The sequence below is a fragment of the Labrus bergylta genome, chromosome 8 (genome assembly GCF_963930695.1).
Source record: "Labrus bergylta chromosome 8, fLabBer1.1, whole genome shotgun sequence".
Classification (NCBI taxonomy): domain Eukaryota; kingdom Metazoa; phylum Chordata; class Actinopteri; order Labriformes; family Labridae; genus Labrus; species Labrus bergylta.
The window spans coordinates 20,662,678-20,678,412 of record NC_089202.1 but is presented as its reverse complement, the minus strand read 5'-3'; the positions used below and the strand labels follow the sequence as shown (position 1 = coordinate 20,678,412).

The window sequence follows — 15,735 nt, the reverse complement described above, 5'->3', positions numbered from 1 at the left end:
CTCCCCCGTTTTTTTTCCTACTTTTGCAGGAAAAATCCTCGCTCACAGTACTGAGGGTCAACATGATCTACTCTCTCCTGCACTGATCAGATCCTTTCTGAAAAAGAGAGGATGATATCTTGGCTGCAATGAATCCTGATGGAAAGGTTAGTTCATCGATGTTAAAATAAATCACATTCCTTTCATTACCTTCATCCGGACGGATATTTTAGACATTTCGCTTTGAGGATTTGACATAAATGTCTCAGAGAGTATATAGTGAGGGGATGTACACGTTTGTACATTTATTTGACCTATATTTCCAGAAACATTGTTTCCATTTGTCTGAATAATTTGAACTGTTTACAGTTTCAATTGGCACTAAAAGAAAATGTTGACGGCGTCATCTGCTGTTTATCTAAACGTTTGAAATCAGATGTGAAATGGACTTACGCAAAATTAATCTAGGACAGTGGCAAGGCTCTTTACAATTTAAAAAAAACTATCTGAACTATTTGTTGTCACTAAAGACAAATTAAAATAAAGTATACAAACATGTTGCATTGAAAAGCAAAGTATCTGCAGGGATGGCGATGGCTACATAATGCACCCACTGGGAGCTGCATCCATGTGCTGTTTACCATAGAGCAGCTCCCCTGCAGCAGGAGGGGAGGGGGGGGGGGGGGAGGAGGCTCACACTTTGCACATGGGCACATCTGCTGAAGCTGTGGGGAGACAGGAGGAGGGGGTCCGTCTCATTCACTTTACCCGCAAGGTTTTTCCAGCTAGTGTGTTTAAACCATTCTCTGCGAGGGGCCGTTATAGTTACACACACACAATACATCGCCTCCATCATTTCCTGTAGTACTATTCAAAGAATAGTGTCCATTGATCCATATGGTATGTTACTACATAAACACACAGACAATCACACACCCCGTCTGGCAAGCATGTGTGGGCACGTGTGGGTGGGGTTTCCTGATGACTCACAGCTCGAACACCCAGGAGAGGAAAAAAAAAAAAAAAGAAACAGGGGTTCTCCCGAATTCCCCCCAGATTGTGTAAAATGTTCCCATCTCTTATTACCACCAACTTTTCCTCTTTCCATCGTCACAACATTTACTTACATTCACAAAGCTGCTTTATATCGAGAACAGCGGAGGGAAAAGGTGACTAAGGTTGTTGAATAGTAAACAAAAAGAACAGAGCCAGAAATAGGACGGGCACCAGGACAACATGCAGAACATTCTTAATACTACTTATTATTTCAATTTGAATTAAGTTAAATAATCAAAAAAAATTCAAATCACAGCTAAAAGAGATATTATTTTCAGCCGACTGAGTGATATGTGAAGGTACTGAACGGTTTACAATCAGAGTCTGGAGGCAGTCGGTCCTTTTCACCACTGATTAAAAAAATGATAAAACCATTTGAGAGCACAAAGCCTCACAATGTTGTCACTGGAAACATTTTTAATTCTGTGTTTCACTGTGACACTGCACGGTATTTTGTAAAAGCTTTCTTACAAAATAAAATTAAATATATAGTAACATTTATATATGAAAAGGAAATCTGCGGAAAACGTATTAAATGATCTCTTTGACTGACTCTGACTTTAAGTGTTAGCGCCTCGATCATTCAGGATCACGAGACTTATCATGAGTTAAATAAATAACTGCTTTGTTTTGGGGAAATTACATTTTAGACTTGTGCACAACAGTGATATAAACAGATCCTCGCTTCATTTCCAGTGGACTGAAATAACACAACGTACTTTAACCTACAGATAAAAGATGCATTAGAGGTCTGCAGAGGAGCCCTTAAATCATACAAAATTAAAACATATACGCGTGATAAGAGGAGGTGAGCACTCTTAAATGAACAGCGATGTGAGCAGCACAGACTGCATCAAAGAAAAAAAAAAAAAAAAAAGAGGCCATTCGGGCCTCCTCGTATTAGCAGACTCCTCTTCTCCATGACTCGCAGTAACATACATATAACAGGCTGGCACATGACTGCTTCCTGTGTGTCCTCAGGGATGCAGGACACAACAACAGGGATTGTGTGTGTGTGTTTATGTGTGTGTGTATGTGTGTGATAAATCACAAGAAATGGACAACAACGCAGCCTTTGCCAGAGGCCGCTCATACACGTCCACATGTGGCAGACGGGAACAGAGTCCCAGTGTTTTGGGTTTTTACAGCAGAGCAAATGTCGACTGTGTCTGATAGGTTTCAGGAACCAGACTTCAGACGGGACGACCACAGAGGGAGGAGGGGGGGGGGGGGGGGGGCATGGACGGAGGAAGAACGACGGTGTTCTCTCATGTCAAACTCCTGGTTTTGTTTAAGCTGTCTACAAATGCTAAAAAAAATGCTGCATGCTAAAAAAAAAAAAAAGTACTCTCTTTGTCCCATTTATCGCTGCAAACATTTGCATCTGTTCATACAGTTCCTCAAACAGAGTGTCAGTCAACAAGTGGAGAAAGAGAAGGGTGTCCCGCCTGATTATAATGCCTGTTTGAAAAGAGAGTGTGTGTGTGTGTGTGTGTGTCCACAGACACCACAGGGTAAATGAAACAGGCCTTGTTCCTCCCTGTGTGATTAGCTGATGATTCATCCAGCAGTGAGTCACACGCTGGTGGTCTGGGTGCTCATCTACAACTACTTTCAATATTATCTGTGATGTTAAAGAATCAGAGTCAGCCGCTTCACTCTTTTGTTCCCCTGTTTTTTAAACAGGACAGTTATTACTGTGGTTACTTCCTATGTGAGTTAACTGTTCCAAATAAGATCTCGATCAGGAAGTAACAAACAGCCACGTGTGCAGTACAAAGAAAACAACAGCTAAACATAAACCATCTCCAATTATCTTTTGCACTAAAACATGTTTAGAAAATAAATTCAGCTGCATTGCCACAACGCTCTGAATCCAAGTACAGAGGTATAACCTGCATAACCTTGTGTTCCTGTGATGTCTTTAAACTGTCTGTGCCTCGTGTCCGCACTGAGCTCGGGAAAAGAGCGCTTAGTTTTGCTGCTCCCACCGCATGGACTTGAAAATGGCGGATCTCATTACGCTCGAAGCCTTTGGCTCAATCTTAAAAGATAAAAAAACGCGAGACAATTGGACAGTGCCTGTGTTTCTGAATTGTAATCTGTGATCAACATTCTGCACTTTATTTGTCAGTCAATTTGCACATTGTAAATTGTTGTTCTCTCTTAACTTATTGTTTGTAAACTGTCTCTTCATCATGTAATGCTTTTTATGACGTGTGCTGCTGCCCTCTTGGCCAGATCACCCTTGTGAAAGAGATCCTGATCTCAATGGGTTATTCACCTGGTTAAATACAAAATAAAATAAAGAAGAAGAATGTCATTTTAAGCATCAATCCTCTGCACGAACAGCATGTGGTGCTGCACAGTCATTAAAATACTTAAAGTGTCTATTCCCATCATTCTGCTTAGAATAGTTTCTCTAATGACATCCTAGAGTTTTAATGTCATTTGCATGAACAAGAAATCTGTGGGGTGTATCTCCACCTTCACTTGTTTTAACGGCAGATTGTGTCCCAGCCTGCCCTCCAGTGAGGAACAGATCTACCTCCAGCTGCACGCAGTCCGTCTCATTGTAACTGCTCCTATTGTTAGCTTTAAGCTAAACAAAACACATGTGGAGTTTATGAGAGTTTGATGAGTTTTGGTCAGCATTCTTTAGCGTATGGAGGAGGAGGAGGAGGAGGAGGAGGGGAGAAAAAAGGGGATTTGAAGCTTGGAGCAGGACCAAGTTGTGGTTGTGGGACGAGCCTGACGATGGGCTGCTCTCACGCTAAACCTAAATGGACTAGTATCGAATATAAAACAAAGGAGAAAAAAAAAAAGAAGGAAGAGCTGAACGACTGGTATGTGACACATCAAACAGGAAGGGAAACTGATTCAAAAAAAGCACACACAATCAGAAGAAATGCGCATCAGGACATTCATGACATGTCAGGTGAGCTGTTAAAACTCTGGAAATAATGCTGCACTGACTTCCAGTGATTGTCTTCACTCTGGCACTGTGTGCTCTCTGTGGCACACCACACCCATCTGGCAACCAGTGAAAAGAAATATGTAGTTTCAAACCACTTGAGTGTGTCTTGATTTGTGTGGAGAAAAAAAAAAGAACAATTTGTGACCCTGGCATTAACGTTGCAACAAACATTCATACAACGGTTCAGCAGCAGAGGAGTGGACATAAAGGTGATCAACCTTAACAATTACATTCTTCAATTACTTCTTATCAAAGTCCATTTAAAACAAAAACCCTGCTGTCGAAGATGAGGCCCCACATCAAGATGTAAACACTCGTCTTTTAAGTCCTCATCACATTTCCTCAGTCCTCGTAAATGAGAGTGACTGTTAATGCAGAACATCTGAGACGTCTCCGCTTGATTCACATTCTGAAAGAGTTCCCATACGAACTCAGTGCCCTGTTTAGATTCTACAGCAGGACTGATCCAAACATCCCCGCTCGATGTACATTTATGTCAGAGTAAATTAGCTTCTGCAGAGCTGGAAACTCGGAAACCGAACAATTGTTGCATAACTGACCAGATGGTGTAACAGGAATGGTTCAGGTTACAGGGCACCCACCTTCCCCACTTCCCAATGGGAAGGTCCCCGGGCAAAAAGAGCGAGCGAGAAAGAGAAAGAGAGAGAGAGCAAGTGAGTGAGTGAGAGAGAGAGAAAGAGAGAAAGAGAGACTTTGTGGAGTCCCACCATCTTAGACTGAATTACCCTGGCCATGTGCGAGTGAGTCATAAAGGGCTTGGCGGGCTCTGAGGGCTCTATGGAAACTCTGTGTAAACTCCACTCCAACACACACACACACACACACACTCAGTACAGCAGCCTGCCAAAACCTCCTCTCTGTACCCAGTTCTGGTCCGCCTAAGTCCAAAGACCCACTCTCTCATTACTTGCACACCAATAAACCCGGCAGAGACGGCTCCATGCAGCAGTGGTCCAGCACATTCACAGGCCTGCCACATCTGTTTTCCATCGCTGAGGAGTCAGTTTGGGGCAGAGAGAACAAATAGTCACCAGAGCAGCAGGACACACGCTTACCGCGCCTTATAGCACCTACTGGTATTATCTATAAGATCATCTGTACTGTGAGCTCTTAGTTCTGTGGATAGACAATCAGTTACTGTTGTAGATCATGATAAAACTCTGAGCCGTTAAGCTAAGAGCACCGTGATGTGAGAAATCATCTCATCTGAAGATAAATGTTAGGTAAGACAAAGAAGAAAATAAAATTTTCCAGGCATGACGAGTAGATCGACATACATCTGATCTGATAGTTTTTTATTTTCTTAGTCTAAAAGAAAAGTCTTACTGCTTCTTCGGCTTTGGAAATACAAGGACCTGCTGCATTTTTCTGACTTCTATTGTTGTTATTAATTAACTCTGTGAGTATTAAAGTCAACAAAATAAGATACCTGAAGATTCAACATGTGGCCTTAGGACTGTGTGATGGGCTTTCTCTCAATTTACAAAATATTAAAATATTTTTTTATATTTTGATCCCATCAGCAGAGGCGCTGCTTGTCGACAGGCAAGCAACTGCTTGGGGCCCCAGGCTAGTAGGGGGCCCCTGAGGGCCAAAACAGTAGAATCGACACTGCACATCAGCCGGCAGCAGTCTGCTCTGTTTTGATTGGGAGGAAACTTGGCACAGCCACAATACCCTTAATGTGCTTTTGTAATGAAAAAAAAAGTACAGAAAATAACATTATCCTTTAAGAGCGTAAAAATGTATTGAGATACTTATCAGATAATGAAACTCATCATTGCTGGTATTCGTAGTCTTTATATATTGACATTAATTTGTCTCAAGTGCATTACTGTTCGTCTCCCAATTATCGCTGTCACTAAATACAAATATAGAGCGTCTGTTCCAGCGTAGTTTAAAAAGAAATGTAGAGAAACTGAAGCAGAGGAGAATACAAGCACTAAAATGTAGTTATGTGTCCGTTAAAGATAATTCAGGCATAAATGATCCTTAGCTCTCAAATGCAAAGTGTGAGAAAGAAAGAGAAAGGACTCTTTTTTTTTTTCTTCTTACTTTCAAGAAGAAATTCAATAGCATCATTGAGCTTACTAAAGAGTGATCAAATTTGAATCCCTGCTGGATAACACCCTAAATCACGGCCACTTCTCGGAGCTCTCGTCTGGCCCGGCATGACTCGATGTGACAGGCAATTGTCTGCTGTCACATAATACAAGCTGAGCTCATCGTAAAGGAACACAGGGTTCCCCCCTCGAGGCAGCCAGGAGAACAGAGGAGAAGTTATCAAACAGCATGAGAAAAAGATGTACAGAGGCTCCATGAAGCGGGCTGCTGGAGGTGGGGATGCTGTGGCCTCGGGGAGCGGGACTCGGGACGCTGAGCTCGGTTTGAAACCGTAGAACAGCCGATGTTCTGGAGGACAAGGGGAGTGTGTTTTACATTTTTCAAATCCTGCTCCACATTAAAACCTGACAGCTGCTTTATGGGAACCTTTATTTACTGGAACACATCACACATCTGTTTTCTTTATTAGTTCTGATTTTCCTGATATAACAAGTCAAATCGTCTGCTGTGAAAAGGGTCTATTAGTCTGATGAGTCTTGGAGTTCAGGGATAAATGCTACTCTGCGCTACGTGCTAATGGCTGCTGGCAACATGCTGATGCAGTCCTTTTTGTATGAAGTGGTCAGACTTACACCAGCGAGTTTTCCCGCAGAAAAAAGCTGTCAGAGTCAATGTTCTCGACATTTAAACAATGATACACCAGGAGCATAAAAAGCTGGCACGATTAATTTTTCATCCCAGTAATTGTGCTGACCTTACAAGAGCATGTTACAGTCATTAATTTTTGAGCATGTCTGCATAATCAGCCTTTGAGATGTTGGCGGGAAGAAGTGTGGGGTGTAATGCGCTCTGATTTACTCTGCAGCTTCTGAAAAACTAAATCCCTTTTTAAATTAACAATTTTCATTTTTTAGTTAATCTCTTTAAATCAGAAGAAAAAATGACATTGTAAAAGGAAATTATTGCGTTTCAGTTGTCCAAAGATCGAGGCCAGTGCTCTCAGAGAAGGACATTAGACGTTCAAAATATAATTCAGTGGACTCCTTCTCTCGGACAGGATCCAAAGAAAGCACTTTGCACCGAAATAAATGTGCCCAGAGTGATTTGTGTGATCCAGTTCTTTCTTTGGATCCTGTCTGAGAGAACGCAGAAATAACATTCTCTGCTTTTAAATTGTGCAGACTTTTAAGACAGTTAATTGAATCTCTGGGTTTTGGACTGGTCCTGGCACGTCACCTTGGATTTTGGAAATGTGTTGTGAACATTTTTCCACAAATGATTCATTAAAGAGAAAGTTACATACATGACTTTGTCGGCTTATTGGAGAATTTAAAGAGTTTTCATTGCTTTAAAAGTCATTCTTTCGTTGTGTGATTTCTTCACCTAAAACTCTTAGAGACACAAAGATCTCTCAGCATAGTGACGTACTGTTGCCACTTGAGCTGCTCTTTTAAATAACAGCAAATGCACTGGAGAGGCTTGCCTGCATGATCAGAGGGGAGGACTGCAGGCGTGCTGTTTTCCATTTTAGGAAAAAGACTTTGAAGACTCTGCACAAGCGCTTCAAATGATTCCTCTTGTTGTCCATAACAAGGCCCCCGTAGTAACACAGCGGTATCATGTGTTTCCCTAAACATTAATGCGTAATGTGTTACGTGGATAAAGTTTCCCTGCGGTCAAATATAGAAAACTTACTCACTGAAACTCAAGTTATGACTCACAATAAACCACTTCCCTACAGACTCTCTATCATTCTCTCCTTGTATGACTTCCCCTTTTTACTCACACGAGTCGAGGTCGGCTCGATATTCAAATATTTGTTTATCACATTGTATGCGTTGCTCAGCGTGTGTCTGTTTCCTTAGTAACCTGAATGTCAGCGTCTCCTGTGTAGCTCTAACATTACTATAGAAACATGCAGAAAAAAAAAAAACAGATCTATATGAACAGGACCAGGGGAATCAAGTTCACAAGGACACAACTAAACGATAGAATCAAAGAGAAATGTGGGAGATCATGAGGACATATGAAAACTCAATTCAGCACTGCAGAAACAGACAATGTCATGTTTAGTACAGGGTATGCTACAGAGAGCAAATATTCTGAAGAAAGGAAATGGGAATGTGCTTTTATAAGACGTGGACTTCCTGCTGTTATCTTTAGCGATAGTAATGAACGCTAAAAGCCGACTTTAACATCACATACAAATCCGTGAAGACGTTTCAAGAGCATGTTCTGTGCAGCACCAGATCTGTGTATTGATTTCAGTTTGGTTTTTTTGTTCTGATGCAACTGGACACGCTCGCCCTCATTGTGTCTACAGCAGCGTTTATTCAATCCACTTTTTGGCTGTAGTATTAAGTCAGAGAGCTCCTTCTACCTGCTGCCACACCCAAACCCGCACTGAGCCAACAGGTGGGGCAAAGTCAGACGAGGCAAATCCCTGCTTTTGTGCATGCAGAGTAGTTTTGATGTGAAGGAAAGGGCTTGGCTGTTTACTTTACGAACCTTGAGTCTTGAGAACTTGAGTCTCATCCTTATCAGATGGACTATGGCCACAGGGAGACATCAAAGTTGATCTTTTTACAACTGGAAGGTGTGAAAGCTTTCAATCTAAAAACACTGTGTGAAGACAGCGTTATAGTAAGTCATTATGTATTCAAGAAACTACAACTTTACTAACACTGATCTTTAACCAGGGCTTTTACTTTACATCTCCTGTACTTCACGGATTTATCATTACGTCTATTCAATGTGAGGATGTAACAAAAAGTGCTTCCCCAAAAGCTTAAGTTACCTTTGATTCATATTGGATTCAAGCAGCTTGGAGATTGATTATCACAATAGTTGTGGATTAATTTTGTCTTCGTATTAATCAACTGTTATGTGAGCATTACGGTCCACATAGGACTTCCTGCCATGACAAAGACAAGCGTGAAAACGACTTACGTAGCGTTACATCTTCACCACTAAAGAACGCCCTGCTCATCCGGCTGGGTGGAGCGGTAAAGAAAATGGATGTAGAGATCGAGTCTTGCCGGTGTCACTGACGAAACAGTTCTCCCACACAGGCTCAAGTTTCACAGCCAGCAGCACAGCTGGAGGTGAGACTGGGCACGAGACACCAGACAGACATATATTTTGGTATTAAAGGAAAGATGACTACACAAGGCAAACCTGTGAACGCAGCTCTGTAGCTCCTACTGTAGCTCAGGGGCTCGTAGCTACTGTTTTTGACCTGTTTTTCTTTTCTTGTGTTCCTGCCTCCAAGGTTTAGGTTTAGACTTGATTTTACAGCACCTCAAACCACCCACACCTGCTTTTGTCTACAGTTTTAAATTATTTACAAGTCAAATAGTGCTGCAGGGAGAGAAGTTGGCATTCTGGCCCAACAGCTTGAGGTTTTGCCTCTAGGGGGAAGAGCATGTGTTTGTTGTAATAGTTATGTATATAAAACCTGTGTGTGTGTGTGTGTGTGCGTGCGTGTGTCGTGCCTTTGGGCTAAACAGGTGTGTCCAGGAAACTGAACTGCAGAGATGGGGCTCCACCTGCTGCTGTGCGTTCTGTCAGTCATGAGGGAGATAACCAAGGACATTCTCACACACACACACAAAAAAAAAAACGTCAACATATTATGAGGTGGCTGTCCAGTGTTTGTTTCCCCTCCGTCTGCTGCTGTCGCTACTTGAAGCTCAGCTCAGCGGCCCGTCAGTGTGTATTAATAAACCTGACTTCCCGTTACAGTGAGAACTCAGTCAGCCTCATTCCAGAGGCCGTGAAGGGAAAAAAAAAACAAAAAAAAACAAAAACCTCTGAGTCACCACCCCGTCACACGGCCGAGCCAAGATTCCCCCGAGCACCATGGCAACCAAACAGCAAACAGGCCAGAGAAAGTATAGCAGATCAAGCCGGCGCAGGCTGGATTGAGGAATTCTCTCCCACCGCACGTGCGTCAAAAGATCTGCTTCCTTTTGAAACACAGTGTAGCTGCCTGGCCTGCTGCTACTTTTTCTTGCCAAGTGGCTGGAGGACTACAAGAAGCACTTTGACATGAGGGAAGTCGTAGAAGTGAATAATCAAATTGTTTATTAATGACCTCTCAACACTTGGTTATTCTGGGCCTTTTTATCCAGAGCACACAACAAAGTCGACCTCATCATACACCTCCCGTCAGAGCAAATTTACAAACCACACGTAGACGAGCTCGGGGACAGAGTCACCACTGAGAAGTCAGTGAAAGTGAGCACACAAATACACGTCGGCAGAGTTCAGAACGAGCCACATTAAAAGGCACATAAACCGCAAAGTTTGTAAATTTTTATTGGTCTTTACACACACACACACACACACACACACACACACACACACACACACACACACACACACACACACACACACACACACACACACACACACACACACACACACACACACACACACACACACACACACACACACACACACACACACACACACACACACACACACACACACACACACACACACACACACACACACACACACACACACACACACACACACACACCTCTGAGCCACACCCGCTGACTTCCCCCACATGGACATGCTTTACAGCGATCGTTCAGTAATATAATATCATGTCAACTTAGTGAAAAGAACAGAGAAGTGCTGATTGACGTGAAAGCATTCCCTGCCATGTGCGTTCTTACCGTACAGACTGCTGTATCACATCTGAAGATACGCTGAAATTCAGTGTTTTTAAAAAGACATGTGTTGAACATTGCTCTATTGTCTAAAAACATAATCTGTAAAGAACCTCTGAAGGTCTTAGATGCTATTAAATGTATTTTGTAAATTTAGTGGAGTCATTTTTTTTTTCCACCCTATCCTGGGTTAAACTTTATCAAGACGTTAACACATTCCTCATGTTGTGCCACACCGTACGGCAGCAGTCTATTCTGCAGACTTTCACCTCTGCAGCCGAGGACAGGGCGATGAAAAAACTCACTCAGACGGCCAACATGACACCTCAGGCAATAGTTCCTATCTATTTACCTCAAAAGAGATGCTACTATGTCCATTTAAAACCACAATATACTTTCAATTATTTTTTACCCTTCAACTCACACACTCATAGTCTTACTGATTTTTATCCACCTTTATATTAATTTTATTTATACAACTGAACCCTTAAAGATGGAACACAGCTCTAACTTTTGCGTATATGTGGCACAAAGAGATGTTTTTGTTCATTTTGTTTATAATAAAAATACAGGATGTTTAAAATGTTACTACTCCATTTGTGTCACCGCCAAAGATCTGCATACACCTATTATTAATATAATACTATTTTGCTTTGAAATACATTGGTTGTTGCGTTTTTATTTGTGGGGTTTTGTCATTTAATGTAAGGGTGTACACTTCTTGTGTGACATTTTTTGGTTCAAATAATCTAAACAAGAAACTCACGTAAAAATTAAGACAACAAAAAACAACCGACTTATCTTAAATGCCAGGAGAGAGACCTGGCTGGCATCCCTAAAACAACATTTTAAAGGATCATTACAACTCAAACTCAAACTGTCACAACGTGTGTGTTCAGTGTCCATCTGAGGAGCCGCGTGGAGTTAGAGCAGAACTCCTTCAGACGAGTTTGATCAACTATTAAACGTACAATATGTAGAAGTCTATTGGCATGTTTACATTCAAATATCTAAATTAGTTGAAAATTGACTAAACCTGTTATATTTTTTTTGTTGAGTTCTTACATTACCTCAACTATTTGACAGTTTATCAAAACCAGAGAAATCTGTCATGTTATAGTCGTAACAGGACATGTCTTATCGAGGCAGCCGCCATGATGAGCCGCCATGACAGACAGAATGTTTATCGTTGCCGTGGAAACACTGGCTGTTTCGTCTATTGTATATTGTATCTTTAAACAGTTGTTAAAGAAGACAAACATTAAATTCTCTGTTTTCAGTGTTAAATGGTAAGGTTTTAGGGTTTCTTTTCTCCTCTATCAAAATCGACTGAATATTTTTGGATTGTGGAGAGAAAAAGAAATGACATATGAGGACAACACTGTGAGTTAGAGGAAACACATTTTCTATCTTTGTAGAGCAACTAATCCATTAAAGAGAATATAATCGATTAAGTACGATCTTATCTTTCTCATTAAAGGTTCGGGTTAATATGAGTAACAGCAGAGGTCGTGTCAAACACTGCAGTGAAAGACACTCTGTCATTATAGAGCAGTAATTCTTTATGAACAGAGCACACTATGTGTTTAAGGTGGAGCCTGTTTGGCTCGAGGTGTGTCATTTTTTCAACACCCCCGAGGGCCTGAAGTGACATAACTGTGCTGTCTAACCTGACAAGTCATGGAAACTCAACCACCAGGAATGTGTTTTACTCCACTAATGTCAGGTACGGCTCCACACACCACACTGCATTCCTGGTAGGTGTTGCACCACCTCCGTTGTACCAAACAAGCAGGTGTGAACTGGAGACAGCCCAGCGCAGAAATGCTAAATTACAGCATTTGGAAGGAACCACATGATCGGTTGTTTTGATTGCAGCACTGCCTTAAGTACAGCTATGAGATGTTTCGGGTACAAGTTCAAATTTAAAAAAAATAATCTCAAAGATCAAATTCTGCAGGGAGAGATGTGCCACAGCAAGCACAGGGACATAACATGATGCAATGTAAATGTAGCCATAAATAATGTCACTTGTAATATCCTTATTTAACCTTTGTTGTCATAGCAACGGTGTAATAGAATAACCACTGTGTACAGAGTGGGCCGCAGGGTAAACACTATCGACCTATCATGTGAGGAAAACACTCGAACGGCTCAGAAACTTTGCCCGAGTTACAATGGACTACAAAAGGCTGGGAATTCCCCCACAAAGGAACCTCACACCAGAGATGTAATTTCATCCAAGCTGTAACACTAGTGAAAGATTTATGGATGGCTCCTCATGATCCTGCTGACTCTGCATGACGCTTCTTTTAAACCAGTGCTTGTATCACATATTATTAGCTACTCGTCGTCTGTACTAAATGCCTACAATATATTATCCTATATACTAAAATAGACACACAACATGTGCTGTTTGTGAAGCCAACATCTACTCTGTCACATCTCTATGGTAACAAAGCCCCTCCCTTTTAAGCTCCACCCTCACATGCTCCTCCTACCTGGCTTTGAGCTCCATGTGCTCCTCCCTGATCTTGCTCAGCTCCAGCTGCATGCGTGCTCGCTCCTTGGCCACCTGGTCCAGGGTTTTGCGGGCGTCGGCTAGCTCTGCCTCATAAGTCGCCTGATGCCCGACAAGTCTCGGGTAGTTGATGACTCGGACTCGGTGATGGCGCATTCGCAGTACGGCGTTCTCGCTCTCCAGAGAGCGCACCTTGTCGATGTAAGTGGCCAGCCGGTCATTGAGGTTGCACAGGTCCTCCTTCTCCTGCAGCCTGGTGATGCGGGCCGGGGAGACGCCAGCACCACGGCTGGAGCGTTTCTGGCTTGGGGTTTCCATGGTAATAATGGCTCAGAAAGTAGTGTAGAGAGTGTGAGTCACTGTCTGGGGGGGAAGGAGAGAGGAAGAATTAATAAAAACTATAGTGTACGAGCTGCCTTCCTTAGAAACGCAGTGCACCAAATCACAGCTGAATCACTGGTTAAACTTTAATGGAGTTTACACTGAAGAAATGTTCTCATCTTGCACAATCCGGGTTCTGGTCTTGGCAGACTGCCTACAATGCTGGATCTGCTCACTTAGCTCTATGAAAATTTATTCCAAAGCATGTCTATAAAACTTTTGATATAAAAACGAGCCTGTGCTGTAATCACGCTGCATGAGGTCAAAATAAACTCTCAAAGGAAATTATATTTCTGTTTTTCTTGCTTCTTGTGTTACAGGACTCCAGATTTTTAGGGACAGAAAAACTTGTATTATTTCCAGAAGTTGTTAAAGTTTTCCTTCCCCTTTCCTGCTTTCCGTACTCCTGAAAACATCCCATGTTCACAGTGGCATTACCAACGGTAACACACTGTCATAACATACGCCTCACTGTTCTCTCTTCCAGCTCCATCAAATTGTTGTGGGAGCAGTTTATCCACTTCATGCAGCTTACTGTTGAGCAAACATATTTCACACAAACACAAACTCCCACCTCCAGCACACACACGAGGCAATTAAGCACTTTTAGCCAAGGACACCAAAATAAATAAAAACATTTCCCTCCCTCTCTGCTCTCCAGAGTTTTTGGGGGGAAAATAGAGGAAAAGACTTCAAAATGCTTCTCACTGTTTCCACGCTGTTCTGCAATGACCATCTTGCTCATAACTACAGTAATACCAGAGTGTTGACTCATAAATACAGCATGATGTCCTGAGAAGGACAAACATCCACGGTTTGGCTGTTTAGATTTGTGCGAGAGATTACATGAATAAATGAGACCCTCCCTACAGTCTTGGCACTGAAGATGCATTATTTCTTTTATACAATAATAGGGTTTTTTATGAGAGCTTATATATCCTAAATATTTTTTTTTTTTTCCAATGTCTTTCACTATACATTGAAACCCCTTAAATAGAACCTTAAATAAATAGTACTTTTTAGTTAATATTCCAGCGGAGGCTAAAAGGGTGTGACTTAATCATTCTATTTTTTTTTTTTAGCAGCTGCTCCATTAGGAACCTAACAGCTCTCCCACTGAGTGGCGGGAAAAGCTCCTCCAATTTGGTGTGGCTGTGGGCGTACGCACCAAACTTTGCCATCCATCCCCTCACCGCCCATTACCAGAAGTGCACGCAGGGACATGCACGCCCATGGGTAGGAAGCACGCCCATGGGTGGGATGGCACACACACACACACATGCATGCATGCACATGATGCGTGCACACACGCCCACAGGAGCAAAACCCATACAGTCCCAAGTACTCTCTGGGCTAACTCTGAATAAATGAAGCATCCATTTAAGCTCCTAAAATGAGGCGAGCATGCACAGGTGCTGCTCCACTCTTCAGCAACAGTAAAATGTGCTCCAACTTTTAAAAGTTACAAAGTTATGCCAAACCACTCCCTGACAAAATAAAAATGAAAATAACACTGAGCTGACTAAACAGGTCAAACAAGCACAGTACCATATTTATAACAGTGTCACTGACGGGCAGAGTAACCAACATAAAAAGTCTCACAGGGAGACAGAAAAACTCTCTGAACCTTACCTCAGTTGTATGAGAACCTCTCGACTGCAGCCTGCTGAAGGTACTAAAAAAAAGTGCAGGACCTTTCTAGAAGTTTATCTACTGCTGAGAGAGTGTGTTTTCCGTACCCTAGAGGAGTGTAGAGATGAGGATCCGTTGAATAATGCTGCTTTGCTCTCTGCTAGTGGGTGTGTGCGCCCTTGGCTCGTGCCCTGAACTGCTCTCCTGGCTGTCGCTCACTGCACATGTACCTACTGCTGAAGAGAGAGAGAGAGAGGGCGGGAGCAGCAGAGAGGGAAGGGTAGGGCTGCTGGGAGGAGTCAGGCTAGACTGACTCAGGAGTGTGTGTGAGTGTGTGGACTCTGTGTGGACACACACAGAGCAGCTGCTGAGCTTTATCTCTCCCTGCACTGGCCCTATCTCTTCCTTTCTCATTTCACTCA

At 42.4% G+C, this 15,735-nt stretch overlaps 1 protein-coding gene across 1 annotated transcript in view; it reads right to left on the bottom strand.

The window, feature by feature from the left end:
• LOC109992029 (lamin-A) overlaps positions 1-15,735 on the bottom strand; it is a 32,617-nt gene extending 16,882 nt beyond the window's left edge. Inside the window, 4 exon segments of the mRNA XM_020644500.3 lie at positions 13,281-13,398; positions 13,401-13,452; positions 13,454-13,663; positions 15,314-15,735. Of these exon segments, the coding sequence (XP_020500156.2) occupies positions 13,281-13,398; positions 13,401-13,452; positions 13,454-13,618 (335 nt within the window). The 5' untranslated portion in view covers positions 13,619-13,663; positions 15,314-15,735.